The sequence below is a fragment of the Gadus macrocephalus genome, chromosome 14 (assembly GCF_031168955.1).
Source record: "Gadus macrocephalus chromosome 14, ASM3116895v1".
Classification (NCBI taxonomy): domain Eukaryota; kingdom Metazoa; phylum Chordata; class Actinopteri; order Gadiformes; family Gadidae; genus Gadus; species Gadus macrocephalus.
In genome coordinates, this window is record NC_082395.1 from 24825537 (window position 1) to 24842952 (window position 17416).

A 17416-nucleotide genomic window follows, 5' to 3' on the forward strand; every position below is an offset into this window, starting at 1 on the left:
CCTACCCTCCCTGTGGTTCTCTCTCCCCACACCCGAGTGCTCTCTTCTGGACCCCCGGGCCACACGACGCAGAGCACTGAGGAGAAACAAGACAAGAGATGGAACCAGTGGGATCCGGAATCCAAGAGTGGACCTGACTGTGTGTGTGTCAGTGTGTGCGTGGTGTGTGTCAGTGTGTGTGTGTGTGTGTGTGTGTGTGTGTGTGTGTGTGTGTGTGTGTGTGTGTGTGTGTGTGTGTGTGTGTGTGTGTGTGTGTGTGTGTGTGTGTGAGGGTCAGTGAGTGTGTGTTTCAGTGTGTTTCATTCAGTGTGTGTGTGTCCCACTGCGTGGCCTACATTAAAGTGATGGTTGCAGCCCGCTAGCTAATCGCAACACCTTGTGTCTTTATCGCTGCACTCCTGCTGACAAATGTGGAGGCTACAGATGAAGTTTAAACCAGCCTCCACCATTCATCACAGAGTCCGTGCTGCTCCGCATGTTTGGTGCGCTTTGCTTTACTCTTCAGAGAACACGGCTGACAGGTTGTTTCCCTCTGGGTGAATGTCCAGAACCAAAAGCAGCTTCATGTCTGCTTCATTTACCAACATGGAATCCAGACTGCAGAGTGAAGATCTACGCCTTGTGCTCATAGGGGGAATGTCTTGACCTCTGAGGGGTCACTTCCTGCTACAGGCAACAACTTCCTGTGATGCGTAAGCTGTAGCCTGAACCATAACACGTCCTTACAGAGTGCATAAAGAGGTTAATGTTAACGTTGAATAGCCAGGGAACACCGATGGAAAATGGTGGGGGACCTTCACTTCTGCAGAATGTGTTTTGGTAGAGATAAAATAATCTCAGAATGTCTATGAGCGACAGTCAAATCCTTTTTTAAATCTGTCAGATCCTTTGTAAATAAGTCAAATCTATTTTTTTAATCAATGAAATCATTTGTAAATCAATCTAATCATTTTTAAATCAGTCAGATCACTTTTAAATCAGTCAGATCCTTTGTAAATCAGTCAAATAAATTTGAAGTCAGTCAGATCCTTTGTAAATCAGTCAGATCCTTTGTAAGTGATCATTCTGTGTGTCTCAGTGATGTCCGGTGACATGTGACCCTACCTCTCCCCAGGGCGTCATGTAACCCTGCCTCTCCCCAGGGTGTCATGTGACCCTACCTCTCCCCAGGGCGTCATGTAACCCTGCCTCTCCCCAGGGTGTCATGTGACCCTACCTCTCCCCAGGGCGTCGCCGCCCACTGGAGCCGCTCGTTGCGGGGGCAGCGGCGCAGGATACACGTCTCTTGGGCCTTGGGCCGGAGGGGCCGGGGGCACATGCTGTCAGGCAGCACCGCCACCGCAGGGGCCACGGGGCCTGGGGGCCCGGAGCCTGCGGCCGGGCTGCGGCAGAACACACTGCGCTTCCTCAGACCACGCCCACACGTCTTTGAGCACTGCAGGGGGGATGGGGGGGTGGGAGATTGAAGAGGTGGAGAAACAGGGAGGGATCGAGGGTGGAGGTAGAAAAATAGAATTGGGAGTGGTGGAGGAGGGATAGGGTGGAGGAGGAGGGTGGAGGAAGGTGGAGGAGGAGGAGGAGGAGGAGGAGGAGGAGGAACGGAGATGTAAGTGGAGCAGTGTTCAGAGGCTGAGCAGGAGTTCACCTGAGTAGTTCTCCTGGATTAAAGGGCTGGTATAAGTCACACAAAAGGGGAAGACAATAACCCATTGTGTTGCTTCCTGCCCCCTGGGGAGCAGCAGGACTGGACAGCTGGGGGTCCACTGGGCGGATGTCTGGGACGGCCCATTGCTCCCATTAATATCTCCTGGCATGATCATTTCCTGGGGTAGGTTTTGACCTTCAGCTGTCGAAGCTTTCCGTTCCGTCTTACTCTATGCACACTGTAACTGTGTGTGTGTGTGTGTGTGTGTGTGTGTGTGTGTGTGTGTGTGTGTGTGTGTGTGTGTGTGTGTGTGTGTGTGTGTGTGTGTTTCCACGTAGTAGCGTGTGTGTGTGTGAGCCTGAGAGTGTGTGTGTGTATGTGTGAGCGTTAGAGTGCGTGTTGAGTGTGTGTGTCTGTGTGTGTGTTTATGTGTGTCTGCTTGTGTGTGTTGAGTGTGTGTGTGTGTGTGTGTGATTCTGGACCCAGAAGGTCAGTGGTTAGCCTATCATACTGTATCATACATAAGAACCAAGATGAGTGGGAGAGAGGCGTGACCGTGACCGTGACTCCCCCCCCCCCCCCCGGGTTACTGAAGAGAGCGGAGGAGAGACATGCCCTAATGATCTCCTGATGATACAGACTTGCTGTCTATCTGCCACTGGCTGATCATACCTTCTGTCGTCACCAGAGGGCAACAAAGGACTGCTGCTGCTTTAGATGAGCATCCTACTGCAAGACAATCCCATTGGCTGTGTGTGTGTGTGTGTGTGTGTGTGTGTGTGTGTGTGTGTGTGTGTGTGTGTGTGTGTGTGTCTACACACTGTTCACATTGCCGCTCACATCGCCCAATAATAAACACACAATAAAACCCACACAATACACAATACAATCTGCTTCCCTCTAGTGGACCCACCTGGGACCAGGCGCCGGTGCTCCACTGGGGGGGGCAGGCCTGGGGGAGGCAGGGCTGCACCCGGGCGGGAGCCCCCCCGGGGCACAGGGCGGGGGGCGCAGCCTCCTCCCGCTGGTAGGTCACCTTCCTCAGGCAGCGCAGCCCCCGGGTCTGCTGCCCACCGCCACACGACAGGCTGCAGGGCCCCCAGGGGCCGGCCCACCAGCTAGGGAGAGGGGGGAGACCAGAGAGACGCTGGGTGAGAGGGGGAGACGCTGGGGGAGGGGGGAGAGACCAGAGAGACGAACCCCCACATGAGTCAGAGAACCAATCCCTGATGACACGGCAACAGGCCAGAGGTCAGCTGGTAACTAATGAACAGGTAACTGATCAGAGGTCAGCTGGTTACTAATGAACAGGTAACTGATCAGAGGTCAGCTGGTTACTAATGAACAGGTAACTGATCAGAGGTCAGCTGGTAACTAATGAACGGGTGACTGATCTGAGGTCAGCTGGTAACTAATGAACAGGTAACTGATCAGAGGCCAGCAGGTAACTAATGAAAGGGTAACAGGTCAGAGGTCAGCTGGTAACTAATGAACGGGTGTCTGATCAGAGATCAGCTGGTAACTAATGAACCGGTAACAGAGGTCAGCTGGTAACTAATGAACGGGTAACAGGTCAGAGGTCAGCTGGTAACTAATGAACGGGTGACTGATCAGAGATCAGCTGGTAACTAATTAACGGGTAACAGGTCAGAGGTCAGCTGGTAACTAATGAACGGGTGACTGATCAGAGGTCAGCTGGTAACTAATGAACGGGTAACTGATCAGAAGCCAGCTGGTAACTAATGAACGAGTAACTGTTCAGAGGTCAGCTGGTAACTAATGAACAGGTAACTGATCAAAGGCCAGCTGGTAACTAATGAACGGGTAACAGGTCAGAGGTCAGCTGGTAACTAATGAATGGGTAACTGATCAGAGATCAGCTGCTAACTAATGAACCGGTAATTGATCAAAGGGTCGTAACTAACTAATGAACGGGTAACAGGTCTGAGGTCAGCTGGAAACTAATGAACGAGTAACTGTTCAGAGGTGAGCTGGTAACACATGAACGGGTAACTGATCAAAGGCCAGCTGGTAACTAATGAACGGGTAACAGGTCAGAGGTCAGCTGGTAACTAATGAATGGGTAACTGATCAGAGATCAGCTGCTAACTAATGAACCGGTAACTGATCAAAGGGTCAGCTGGTAACTAACTAATGAACGGGTAACAGGTCTGAGGTCAGATGGTAACTAATGAACGCTGGACTGTTGACCAGGAAGGGACGGGATTGGGTAACAGACAGTATCCCCCTCTCACACCCCTGTGCTCCAGCAGGGTAATAAACAGCCGCAACGTTATACTTATGGTACCAGCGTCTGTCATCAGGACTCCAGATGTTCCCAATCAGGACCACAGGCCACAGGTCTCCACACACACACACACACACACACACACACACACAGACACACACACACACACACACACACACACACACACACACACACACACACACACACACACACACACACACACAAAGACTTTAACGTACACAGCTCAGCTCGATCTTGCCTCTCTTCATTCCGTCCTATCCTCAACAAACGCTCTTCTCCTCCACTTCGCTAAGCTTCTCTTTCCCACATATTTTGCTTACTTGATGCTCCTCTGCTCTGTTTCCTGTGCTGAAGAACTCCTTCTCTGCTATTTTTTCCCACTCATGGCTTCCTGCCTCCTCTGGAGCTCGGCTCCTCCCACTGACTAATTTCTCCGTCCCTTCCTCTTCAGTATCTCGGCGACCACGCTCCTCCCTGCTGATGGAGGCTTAAGGCTTCCTCCTGGAATAGCACCGACCGCTCAGCTGCTGCAGTAAGTGGAAGAGGACCGCACCGCTTAGGGAGAGAGGGGAGGGAAAGGGAGAGGAGAGAGGGGAAGAGAGAGGAGAGGAGAGGAGAGGAGAGAGGGGAGGGGAAAGGGGAGGAGGAGAGAAGGGAAAGGGGAGAGAGGGATGGGCATAAGGCTCCTGAAGCCTTGCCCCACCCCGTTCCTCCGAGCCCGGACCGGCGTCCTCCTCCGCTGTTCCCACTGCTGTCAGGGTCAGGGTTAGCCCGAGGCCGCCCGCTTCAGACGGAGATGGACGGACGTTCCACTTTGGTTTGTTTTCCTTTCTCTCTCATGCCGTATAAATAACAACAAGGACGGAGAGGCCCTGCCCACCTCACAAGAAAACCACCGGAATTACAGAGGATGCGCAGACAGACAGGCACATTGACACGCAGACAGACAGACACACTGACACGCAGACAGACAGGCCATGGTCGACGTGAGTCCAACAGATTTCTCGACGTTAACCTGCTCCTGCTCACTCAGTGGTTACCCACAATGTATCTGGTTTAAATAAGAACAAAGCCATTCTTAATCCACAACGCCCATTTACGGTGATCTGAAGAGAAGCTTCTGAATGACTAAATGACAAGAATAGAAACAATAGGAGACATTGGAGCGAATGGAGGATCAGTGGGTGGTGGGTGGGAGGAGGTGGGTGTGTGTTTGGGTGAGGCGGGGGGCGGTGTGTGTTTGGGTGAGGGGGGGGGGCGGTGTGTATGTGGGTGAGGGGGGTCCCAGCAGCCAGTGGGCTCTGCTGAATACCTTTGACCCAGATAAGGGGTATGGTATGAGGCCTGAGATTAGGACGGTGGGAAACCCAGCAGGGAGCAGAGGGTTTGGGGGGGGGGGGGGGGGGGGGGATAGCAGCAGGCCTGTCCCGCTGTGCACACGTCCTTTATACCTCAGTGGTGTGCCAGCCTGTGTGAGAGGTGGAAAAGCACTTTCATATGTGCACCCACACACGTGCACACATTCTCATGCACACTTTCACTGGCATGGGAATCCAAGTCCGGGGGCAGGTTATCAGCCTGCTGCACTCCTCCCGGTACAGACCCCCCCCCCCGCCCGGACCGGAGGCGCCTCGATTCACGCTCTGTTTCAGTGAATGACGCTAAGACCGGTGAGAAGACAATACAGTCGGTATGAGTGAGTGTCAAACTGAAATGGAGAGAAGCAGCATCTGTTGTGGCTTGTATGGATGACAGGCATGAGGTAGATTACATTTCTCTCTCTCTCTCTCTCTCTCTCTCTCTCTCTCTCTCTCTCTCTCTCTCTCTCTCTCTCTCTCTCTCTCTCTCTCTCTCTCCCGTATTGAAGGAGACATTTTGTAAGTCTAGCTCTTTCCGGAGGCAAACTGTCTTTAAGATGAGGCGTGCCGGCCTCCGGCTGAAGGCTTTGTCTGGTTGGCATCATGTGATCAGTTCTTCCCTCTCTGAGGGCTGGTCCCATTCATGTTCAAGGTGGTCGTTACATTCCCTGATGAGCCGGGCCGGCGGCTCTATTTCAGGCCCCGACTCTGTGGGCTGAACCACAGCAGAGCTGAGGAGACAGTGACTCAGAAGACAGAGCACGACCACAGCAGGAGAGACATGGACGGAGAGGAGGAGAGGAGGAGAAGGAGAAGAGGGGGAAGAGAGGAGAGGAGGGGAGCAGGGGAGGAGGAGAGGCAGAGCAGGGGAGAGGCAGAGGAGGAGGTGGGGCAGAGGAGGGGGAGAGTAGGGGAGAGGAGGAGAGGGGGGGGGGGGGGGGGGGCAGGAGGAGGACTAGGCAGCGTTGGCGCTGAGCACATAAAATGGACCACAGGCCAAACGCTAGACCACTTCTCCCACGCACACACACACACACACACACACACACACACACACACACACACACACACAAAGACCAACCCACACACACACTGCCGCAAGATCAGAGTTACACACACACACACATAAACACAGGATGCCAACTGTAATCCGAAGAGGACAACACAGATGTGGGGACCCAAGGTCTTACTAGGCAGGGCAGGGCTGAGTGTTGCACAGCAGGGAGCCCACGGTGCGCCGGGTCCGGGGGTCGCACAGGCTGGAGTTCACCTGGACCTTCTGGTCCTGCAGACAGATGGCCTTGGTGGATATACGGCCTGCAGAGTGGGGAGAGAGACAGTTAGGAGAGGGAGAGAGCATGTCGATGGCAACGTTCCTCACCCTTCAAACCCAAACAATTAACGGCTGGCGGCTGCACCTGGAGGATGGAGAATCACCCTCTAACCCATGCACGCAAACACACACACGCACACGCACACCTCCAGCGCAGGCAGCAGAGCAGTCGGAGCGCGCCACGCCCCAGGTGAAGTCTGGCTTCCTCTCGCGAGGCAGCGTGTACTCCCACATCACACCTGGGTTCTGCCCCTGCAGAAGGATCTACGGGGGGGGGGGGGGGGGGGAGAGAGAGAGAGAGAGAGAGAGAGAGAGAGAGAGAGAGAGAGAGAGAGAGAGAGAGAGAACAATGGGCAGAGCTATAAGTGGTCAGGGCCTGTTTACGGTACTCTGGTGAACTCCACCACTTAACTCATTCCAAATGGAATGGCATCTTTACAGACCCTCTGATCACAGAAGGGGGCTGCAAAGTTCCCTTGTGCCGTACCACAAAGTACTGCAAAAACTACTAAAATAGTACTTAAAGATACCACAAAAAAACACATATAGTCTTGGTATAGCTAGCCCTCTGTTGTCATGTTGGAAAAGTCAGATTTGTGCAAGGTTGAGTGGGGCATTATGTTGTCCTCTTCCTAGTCATGAACCCTAAGTACAAGTCCCACACAGAACCGGAGGGGACCAGGGTCCATGGGCAGGACCACGTCTGTCAGGGGATGACAGTGAGGCAGAGCGCAGAGAAGGTCAGTGAGCAAGTACCAGTTCCTGGAAGCATCAGGCCCTGGAGGCATCAGGCCTGGAGGTACCAGGCCTGGAGGTACCAGACCCTGGCGGTATTAGAACCTGGAGGTACCAGACCTGGAGGTACCAAGCCTAGAGGTACCAGGCCTAGAGGTACCAGGCCTAGAGGTACCAGGCCTGGAGGTACCAGACCTGGAGGTACCAGACCTGGAGGTACCAGACCTGGAGGTACCAGGCCTAGAGGTACCAGGCCTGGAGGTACCAGGCCAGGAGGAACCAGACCGGGAGCTGTGAGGACAGCAGGCTCCTCGGTTCTCTCTCTGCAGTGACCAAACGCTTTGTTGTTCCGGCTGACTCATTAAAAACACTGAGAAGTGACTTTCATATAAATAGGTTATTATTCTATAGAAAATGTTCTTCTAAACTCTGTGTTTGTCAGACATTATTTGTGTCTCAAAGTCTCTATGTATATATTTGTATATTCCAGTCTGAGAGCAGTGCTGAATGATTACAGACGCACATTAAAGCAAAAGGAAAAGTATAGGCCGTAATTACAAAGTTCCACACCAAAAATTGCTTGGATGGAAGTAAAACTTCTTTGGGCCACATTTATAAATCTAATTTAGAAGTAAATTACCCTGTGATGATGTTATTGATTTTATTCAGTTACAAGTAGAATACTTCAATGGTTTTCATTGGTCTTCGGTTCAACCGCTGAATTCAGTCCTTCTGTTGTAGAAAGCCCATATTTTGTGTTGCCTCTCTTCATCGTTATGAGTTCAAAATGTTTCTGTGGATCTTTTGTGTGACAAGCGTGCTGGGCGCAGGCGTGAGGCTGTGCAGAACCACACCCGACCAGCCCACTTCCCTCCTGTTGGTCTGAGCGTTGGAAACAGACCAGAGGCCAGCGCCCCACCAGACTAAACAGCCCCGCTAATAACCCCATGTGGCAGCAGGACGTCAGGGAGCTGGGCCTTCTACCTTGATACCTATGAAGGCTGGGCCCAATATTAGAAACAAACCTCAGCAAATGTTTTGCCAACAGACACGCAGACACTTTCAATAAACCGGTCTTAATGACTTCACCTGTCTGTCCTCAGAGGGCCGCTGTCCTGGTACTACTGTCACCCATCAGCCAAACCCTACTGGTCGTCCCGCTGTCAGGCTGTAGCCAAACAGAACCTACTGAGGGACAAACTTCTCCACCTTCTAACGAGCATCGACTTAAATACCAGATGCATATGCACATCTCAGGAAGGTCCCCTCTGCTCCACACACACACACACACACACACACACACACACACACACACACACACACACACACACACACACACACACACACACACACACACGTTGTACTCCATCCGATCTGTCCCCATCTGCTCTTCCTCTTCCTCATCACCCTAACCTAAGTCCTGTGGCAGCGCTGAGGGGAGTCCTATGAGTTAAATCCCATTCAGCAGTGAGTGGAAAATCATTAAAAGTATTTTTCCATTTCCTCCGCTTCCATCCTCATTCTCCTCTCTCGCCCTCTGACTCCATCTGGTCGCTCTCATTTGTGGCATTGAATAATCCAGTGTACCGAACCCTCGACAAGGTCTGTATTAGCGTCGCAGAATCCTTCTTAATCTTTTGATCTCCTCTCCTTCTCCTTCCCCGTGTCTCTGGGCTGGTGTTTGTAATGCACGTTCTTAGGGAGATTATGGGCCGTAATCGCAGCCTGGCGGCGGACTCCCGCTGGGCGCACCACTGGAAGATGCCCTTAGACTGGGAGGCCGAGTGGCCCAGGGGCTGAGGGGCTGAGGGGATGGGAGGATGAGAGGCTGAAGGGCTGAGGGGATGCCTGGTGAAGATGCGGCTCTCATCGCGGAGGAAGCCTGACTGTGTGTGAACATTTTACTATGGTGATTGATTCTTGAAAACAATGGCATGCTGGCATCATTGTTTTTCTCCAGGGCTCCTCTCTATAGCCCTGTGCTGTGGGACAGGCCATTGTGCAATGCTCTCCATGGGCGGGAGGGGAAGGTGGTGACACAAAGACCCATCTAGATTCTTCCAACCTTACACAATCAGGTGACTGCTTCCCAGCCTCCCTGCTCCACAATGAAACCATCTGGTCTCCTTTTTCCTATTGATGTTCAAACAACATTTATGTAAATCCTGCAATGTGCAAACTATTCTCCGCTGTCTCTTCGTCCTTCCCTCTCCCTGGTCTCAGGTTCTCCAATGACTTCCAGCTCCAAATATGTGCTGAAGCTGTTTGCCAAACCCAGTTGTTTTCTTGTTTCAACAAAGCAGGACCGTTCAGCCATACCACTGCTGCAAAGCTTCCCTCAGACATGACTGGACTCGACCTCCGTGCTCCCATCTCCTCCCTGTGAGCTGGTCCCAGTGGAGCAGAACTCCTGGTCCCAGTGGAGCGGAACTCCTGGTCCCAGTGGAGCGGAACTCCTGGTTCCCGTGGACCAAAGCTCCTGGTTCCAGTGGACCAAAACTCCCGGTTCCAGTGGAGAGGAACTCCGGGTTCCAGGGGAGCGGAACTCCTGGTCCCAGTGGAGCGGAACTCCTGGTTCCAGTGGAGAGGAACTCCTGGTCCCAGTGGAGCGGAACTCCTGGTTCTGGTGGAGCTGGACTCACTGTGTTCTCTTGGTCGAGACCAGGACTGTTAACTGGTCACCAGCTCATAGGATTCAGAGACTGTGTACTAGTCTACAGCTCATAGGAGTCAGAGAATGGGAATGGGTACCGGTCTACAGCTCATAGAAGTCAGAGAATGGGAATGGGTACTGGTCTACAGCTCATAAGAGTCAGAGACTGGGACTGGGTACTGGTCTACCGCTCATAGGAGTCAGAGACTGGGACTGGGTAATGGTCTACAGCTCATAGGAGTCAGAGACTGGGACTGGGTACCAGTCTACAGCTCATAGGAGTCAGAGAATGGGACTGGGTACTGGTCTACAGCTCATAGGTACTAAGACTGTAAATTGTGGCAGACCGGGGTACCCCTACATTGTGACCCCTACATTGTGACGGCACAACCTCAAACACCAGCATCTCATTGGTCGGCACCCACCTGAAACACCAGCGTCTCATTGGTCGGCCCGGCGGCATACAGGCGTTCCGGGCGGTCGAACGGTCGTTGGTAGTCGAATACGGTTCCACCGAAGAAGAACTTTCCGGGCCAGTCCACGATCCAGTCCCCCGTTAGGTAGTGCTCCATCTTCAGGGACCGCACCGCCAGGTAGCTGCTGGACGCCTCCACCTCCTGGACGAGGACGCTGCGCGCCCCGGCGGGCACCGTCACCACCGAGTAGTATTCTGTGTAGCAGGAGGAACCTTAGACCTCCTAATGCCCCTAAGACCTCCTAATGCCCCTTAGACCTCCTAATGCAGCTCTAAGGTGCAGATGCTGCTCGTCCGAGCGGGGTTCGTCACCACGGTGTAGTACTCTGTTGAGCAGGAGGAACCTTAAGGGGTCTGACCTCGGATCCAGCGGACGAGGGAAGGGAGCACTGGGGGGTTCCCGTTCGACTGAGCGTACGGAGGAGGCTTTCAGAAGGGGATCTTATCACGCTCTAGTATTGATCTGAGAGCTTTACATACTCTTTCTCTAAAAATGCTGAAGCCCAGACCGGATGTTTCAGCTGCTCTCACCACAAGGATAGTTTGCTAGTGCTGTCATGAGAAACTGTTCCAGATCCCTGAATCCAGCAATATGATTGGTCAAGACAAAGGTGAATCAAAAGACAATGTAGCGCCATGTTCACCCGGATTTCAGCTGCTTTTAGATTATTAATCTTAAATCTCTCGATTTTAGAGAGAAAATCTCTCTCTGAACTGAGTTACGAGGTATAAAGGCCCATACACACCCTACCGTAAATACGGATAGGAACCCTTTCATCCTGTCCCGGAGGTTGTTTCATCCGTCAGTGGGTCTGTCGCCTCTGAGCTTACGAATCCGGAGTGCTCCGGGAGAAAAGGAGCAATACCAATGGAAATCGAGACGGCAGTATAGAGTCAGAAGTCCAACCATTAGCGAAAATAGAGAGTAGTATAATATCTGAGATGTATAAATCTCCCCTGTCCTCTAAACCGGACGACAAGGCATCCCAAGAAGCAGTGGGATCCCTCTCTGGCGCCCCTACCTCCTAGTGGGGGACTTTGTATGAGAAGCAGGTCAAGAGCGCAGACCCTAATCTCCTATATATATATATATATATATATATATATATATATATTGAGTCATAACTGGTCATTTAAAAATGGCGCAACATTTTGAGAAGAGAATCTGCGGGTTGGTGTCACATGCCACCGCTGCGTAGGTCTACACTTTTTGCGCCATTTTTTTTTGCCGATTTCGGGTGACACATTATCATCTCCTCTACAGATCCCATGTTTGCGATTGTCGATGCCGGTAATTTGTGACACGACAGTCACTGCCGTCTAGATGTATTGCGTAACATCCATAATAACGCTGAAACCGGACGGAGGTATGAAGGGTAGTCTCGGAGACAACGTTTGGTACGGACGGACGAATTTTGTCCGGATCCGGAGGTATGAATCGGCCTTAAAGGGTAATTCCGGTGTAAAATGGATTTGGGATATGTTTTGCATGATAACGAGTTGAAACGTTCATTTTGGAGCACAAAAAATGCATATAGACGCTTTCTTCAGTTGGCTGTTTTTAGCTGATTCTATCAAAACGCTATAAACTTGGAACGAAGGGGGCAGTGGTTATGGTAAAAAACTAAATCGCTATTTTAAACCACTTAAAAGGCTAGAAGTAGCCCGACACTTCTTTGGTAGTATAATAAGGGTCTTAACATATAAAACGAGGCATTGAGAACTTTGTAAGTGTACAGATTGTATATAAAAAATGACATTTTATACACACAATACCATCAGTAGATCACCCGTCGACGCCATTTTGTTTTCAAGACTCGATAAGTAGATTGGCGAACACAGAGCTTGCGTTTTGCTGACGGCTGTCACAATCTCTGTGTTCGTCAATAAAATGTCATTTTTAATAAACAATCTGTACACTTACAAAGTTCTCAATGCCTCGTTTTATATGTTAAGACCCTTATTATACTACCAGAGAAGTGTCAGGCTACTTCTAGCATTTTAAGTGGTTTAAAATAGCGATTTAGTTTTTACCATAACCACTGCCCCCTTCGTTCCAAGTTTATAGCGTTTTGATAGAATCAGCTAAAATCAGCCAACTGAAGAAAGCGTCTATATGCGGTTTTTGTGCTCCAACGTTTCAACTCGTTATCATACAAAACATATCCCAAATCCATTTTACACCGGAATTACACTTTAAGGGGCATTATGAGGAATAAGGGGCATTAGATGGTATAAGGGGCATTAGGAGGTCTAAGGTGCCTCACGAGGGGGACAGGCGTGACAAAGGGTATACCGTTGGCGCGGTGCTGGACTGTGTAGCGGCCGGTAAAGAAGCGGCAGGTGTTGTTGTCTCCCTTGCAGACTCCACAGGCGTCCAGGGAGGCCTTGGACCGAAGCATCTGGTCACAGCCCACAGCCTACACACACACACACACACACAAACACACACACACAGGTTACACACACACACACACACACACACACACACACACACACACACACACACACACACACACACACACACACGTTACACAAAATACACATGCACACACACACACACACACACGCTGCAGCCCCCACGGACCTCACAGGCGCCATCGATGCAGACGTCTCTCTGGTTCTCAGAACAGGAGGTGCCATCCTGGACCTTGCTGGACATGGCGAAGAAGAAGTCAAAGTCCTCGGTGATGCAGTACAGCTTACAGACGTCCTCCTCTGTGGAGGAACAGGAGAGAGAGCGTCAGCAGGAGGGAGAGAGCGTCAGAAGGAGAGAGAGCAACAGAAGGGAGAGAGCATTAGCACAGAACAAACAGAGAAACTAATGGAACAACTTGGGCCATCACCAGGATTTGTATTGATCATTTCCTTCAATGTTTTTGTATTTTCAGGTTGATGATGATACTGCGAAGATTTAAAGGTCAGATCAGGTGATAGAGACAGGTCACCTGATCTGAGCTGACCGTTGGTGAAGCAGGCGGGAGGGACTCCCAGTTCATAATCAACCTGCGTTACGCCACAGCGCAAAAGGTACGTGCTGCTCTCATACTTCCTTCTCCCTCCCTCTCTTCTTCCGAATGCTGATAACAAGTGGAGCTAGGAAGCAGGCAGATCAGTGGCTGAGTCGTCCCACGGGCCTGCGGGGGGGTGGGGGGGGGGGGGGAGTGGCGACAAGTCTTGGAACGACCATGACATTAGCATCAGAGCTCTCTGATAACGAGCCTCCAGCCTTTCTCATCCAACAGTAGCAAACAGAAAATGATTGTGAGCTGGTTGGCTTTGGCCAAGCAGTTTTTTTAGACTTGCAGGGAAAGAGACGAGCATACGCCTGCAGCCTGCAGCTTCACTTCATGTTTATTCAGTGATGCACCTCCTGCTTGGTTCAATCAATAAAACCAAATCGCTTCAAGTTTAATTAATATAATGCAGTTCAGGAGGAATGGGGATCCAGAAATAGCAGAAATGGCAGCACATCTCCCAAATAATATATAGACAGTATATATACACATATATATATATATACACTGTATATATATTATTTTGGAGATGTGCTGCCATTTCTGCAATACACACATATATACACACACACACACACACACACACACACACATATATATATATATATATATACACACACACACACACACACACACACACACACACACACACACACACACACACACACACGCATACATACATACATACATACATACATACATACATACACACACACACACATATATAAACACACACACACATATATATATATTAGTGCTGTCAGTTAAACGCGTCATTAACGACGTTAACGCAAACCAATTTTAACGGCGTTAATATTTTTATCGAGCGATTAACGTAATTCTTTTATTAAAAAATAAATAAATAAAAAGAAGCAGTAGCCTGACTGCTATGTTCAAGGCAGTATGTTTGTATCTTCATCGTTTAATTGCACTATAGGCTTTTTTTTTGTATCGTCCTGTTTTGATCAGTATATGCCAATGTTGTTGGTAGTCGGCGCGCAGCGTCCTCGTCCAGGAGGTGGAGGCGTCCAGCAGCTACCTGGCGGTGCGGTCCCTGAAGATGGAGCACTACCTAACGGGGGACTGGATCGTGGACTGGCCCGGAAAGTTCTTCTTCGGTGGAACCGTATTCGACTACCAACGACCGATAAAAAAACATTTGCACAAGGCAAGCCGATGCACTTCTCCATGTTGTTAAGAGCATTAAAATGAGAACAATTAATGGGACAAAGAAATCAAGGGATATTTAGCATAGAAAAAACATTTGTGATTAATCGCGATTGCTTGCGATTAATCGTGAGTTAACTATGACATTAATTATTTTAATCGCTTGACCGCACTAATATATATATATATATATATAATATTATATATATATGGGATATGTTCCTTGGCAGGTAACTCTTACTGAGAGAGATGTGAGAATATTCTGTGAATAAGATGAATAAGGAGCCAATTCCTTTGTTTTCATTTAATTGCCGTTTTCTCTGTGTGTGTGTGTGTGTGTGTGTGTGTGTGTGTGTGTGTGTGTGTGTGTGTGTGTGTGTGTGTGTGTGTGTGTGTGTGTGTGTGTGTGTGTGTGTGTGTGTGTGTGTGTGTGTGTGTTATTAATTGATGACTAATTAATTGATTGGTGCCTGCTGGGTGTGTCCTATAGGAGGTCCTTCTCCTCAAGAGGAAAGGACCTGTCGCCTTGGCGGGGCTGGCTGGAAAAGCATACTGTTTTAGCCCTTGCGTATCTTACAGGTCATGTTAAGATTTCAACAATAATTTTTACTTTGAATTTGTTTGAATTAGAATTAGAAGCGACTCATGAATAAATGAAGACACTTTCTTTTTTAACCAACTCTCGACATTCTTTTTTTTGTGCAAGACATCAAGCTTCTATAATATAACCAGTCAGCACCAGAGTGATCTACACCAGGAGCAAGGACAAGGAAATCTTAGTCACTATAAGATGTGAGAAAGACCATCTGTTGGACGTCACTGAGCAGAATCAACCAGTTCATTAAGAAGAGCAGATTCATACAGTTCATTAAGCAGCAGAATCAACCAGTTCATTAAGAGGAGCGGAATCAACCAGTTCATTAAGAGGAGCAGGATCAACCAGTTCAGTAAGAAGCAGAATCAACCAGTTCATTAAGCAGCAGAATCAATCAGTTCATTAAGCAGCAGAATCAACCAGTTGATTAAGCAGCAGAATCAACCAGTACAGTAAGCAGCAGAATCAACCAGTTCATTAAGCAGCAGAATCAACCAGTTCATTAAGAGGAGCAGAATCAACCAGTTCATTAAGCAGCAGAATCAACCAGTTCATTAAGCGGTTCAGAACCAATGTGTCCAATGGGGTGTGCGTGCGTGTGTTCCCGTGGGTCACCTACGGTCCACTTTGGTGTAGGGCCTCCACCTGTAGAACCAGCCCCTGAAGGGCTTGCTGTTGTACGCGGCGCACTGCTGGGCCCGGAAGCCCGGGGCCCCGGGGGGGCACGGCCGCAGGCTGCACAGCTGGTTCACACGGGCCCCGCCCGGGCAGAACCTCCCGTCATTCTGGGGCCTGTAACAGGCACCAGACAGGGGGGAGAGGTGGGAGGAAGGGGGGAGGGAGAGAGACAGAGAGAGAGAGGGGGGAGGGAGGGAGACAGAGGGGGGAGGGAGGCAGACAGAGGGGGAGGCAGAGACACAGAGAGAGGGGGGGATGAGAGAGACAAAGGGTGGAGAGAGAGACACAGAGAGACAGAGGGTTAGTGGGAGCAACAGAGTCAAGTGTGAAGACTTGCACTATAGAGGCTGAATGACATATATTGGACATTAAATCATTCTATTTATAACTAGTCTAACTAGTCCCTCTACCCAAGCCTTTTAAAAACTACAGACCAGATATAAACTAACTAGTATAACTAGTCTCTCTCCTCCAACATGTAAACTAACTATTCTAACTAGTCTCTCTACTCCAACATGTAAACAAACGAGTCTAAATAGTCCCTATTCTCAGGCCTTGCTCACCCTAGCCAGGGATAACATCTCAGACTCCAGCAGAGAAGATGAAATGGAGTTATTTACTGTGTACTTAAACACAAGGCGGGCATGGTTCAAGAACACACTCACATATCAACACTATCTGGCCACACATGGACGTTTATGCATAATCACCCAACACACACACACACACTAAGGGCCCTATTTTAACGGTCTGAAACGCAAGTGGGAAGCGCAAAGCGCAAGTAGCTTTGTGGGCGGTTCTACGGCGCTATCGCTATTTTACAGGCGGATAAATGACACTTGCGTCGCGGCGCAAGTGTCAAAAGGGTTGGTCTGAAGCAGCCTAATTACCCGTAGGTGTGGTTTGGGCGTAACGTCCAACAAACCAATGAGAGTGCCAGCTCCCATCCCCTTTAAGAGCCATGAGCGCATTTGAATCGGACGAGTTGATATTTTGACAGCGCGTCTGCAGTCTCCGATGAGACAGATGCACATGAATTTCAAACTGCAAATGGCTCAGTTTATTGCCAAATAATATGGCCTAATTCACACATGGAATAAGGGGTTTTCTTCCACAACTTCAGAAATACTGAGTCTTCAAATAAATTTCGCCAAAGAAAACGTATGTATGATATAACATATGATATGCGGTAACTGTGGTTCTATTTAATGATATACGCAATACATTATAAACATTGTTTCTTATCAGTATTGTATGCTATCCTAATATGCATGTGTCCCCGCGGTAATAGACATTGCCATTGATTGTATTATGCGTTACGTGTTTAGTTTGCATGTGTTTAAACAGAGCACACACGCGCGCCCGCATTCATTCATTCTTTTTAACACTCACTCGCGGTAAAACAATGTTTTTCACGATCAAATACTCATCAATCCTAAAAGTTATGGGCATGTAGGCCTACACGATGTCTGTGTCAAGAAAATATGTTTT

At 49.7% G+C, this 17416-nt stretch overlaps 1 protein-coding gene across 1 annotated transcript in view; it reads right to left on the reverse strand.

Annotated features, from left to right (window-relative positions):
• The window catches only part of adamts18 (ADAM metallopeptidase with thrombospondin type 1 motif, 18), a 71263-nt gene that overhangs the window by 16345 nt on the left and 37502 nt on the right, over positions 1-17416 (reverse strand). The window contains exons 13-21 of the mRNA XM_060072258.1: positions 15867-16039; positions 13056-13186; positions 12765-12888; positions 10419-10663; positions 6752-6869; positions 6463-6589; positions 2559-2763; positions 1217-1435; positions 6-76 (exon numbers count right to left, since the gene is read on the reverse strand). Of these exons, the coding sequence (XP_059928241.1) occupies positions 6-76; positions 1217-1435; positions 2559-2763; positions 6463-6589; positions 6752-6869; positions 10419-10663; positions 12765-12888; positions 13056-13186; positions 15867-16039 (1413 nt within the window). The remainder of the gene's footprint in view (positions 1-5; positions 77-1216; positions 1436-2558; positions 2764-6462; positions 6590-6751; positions 6870-10418; positions 10664-12764; positions 12889-13055; positions 13187-15866; positions 16040-17416) is intronic.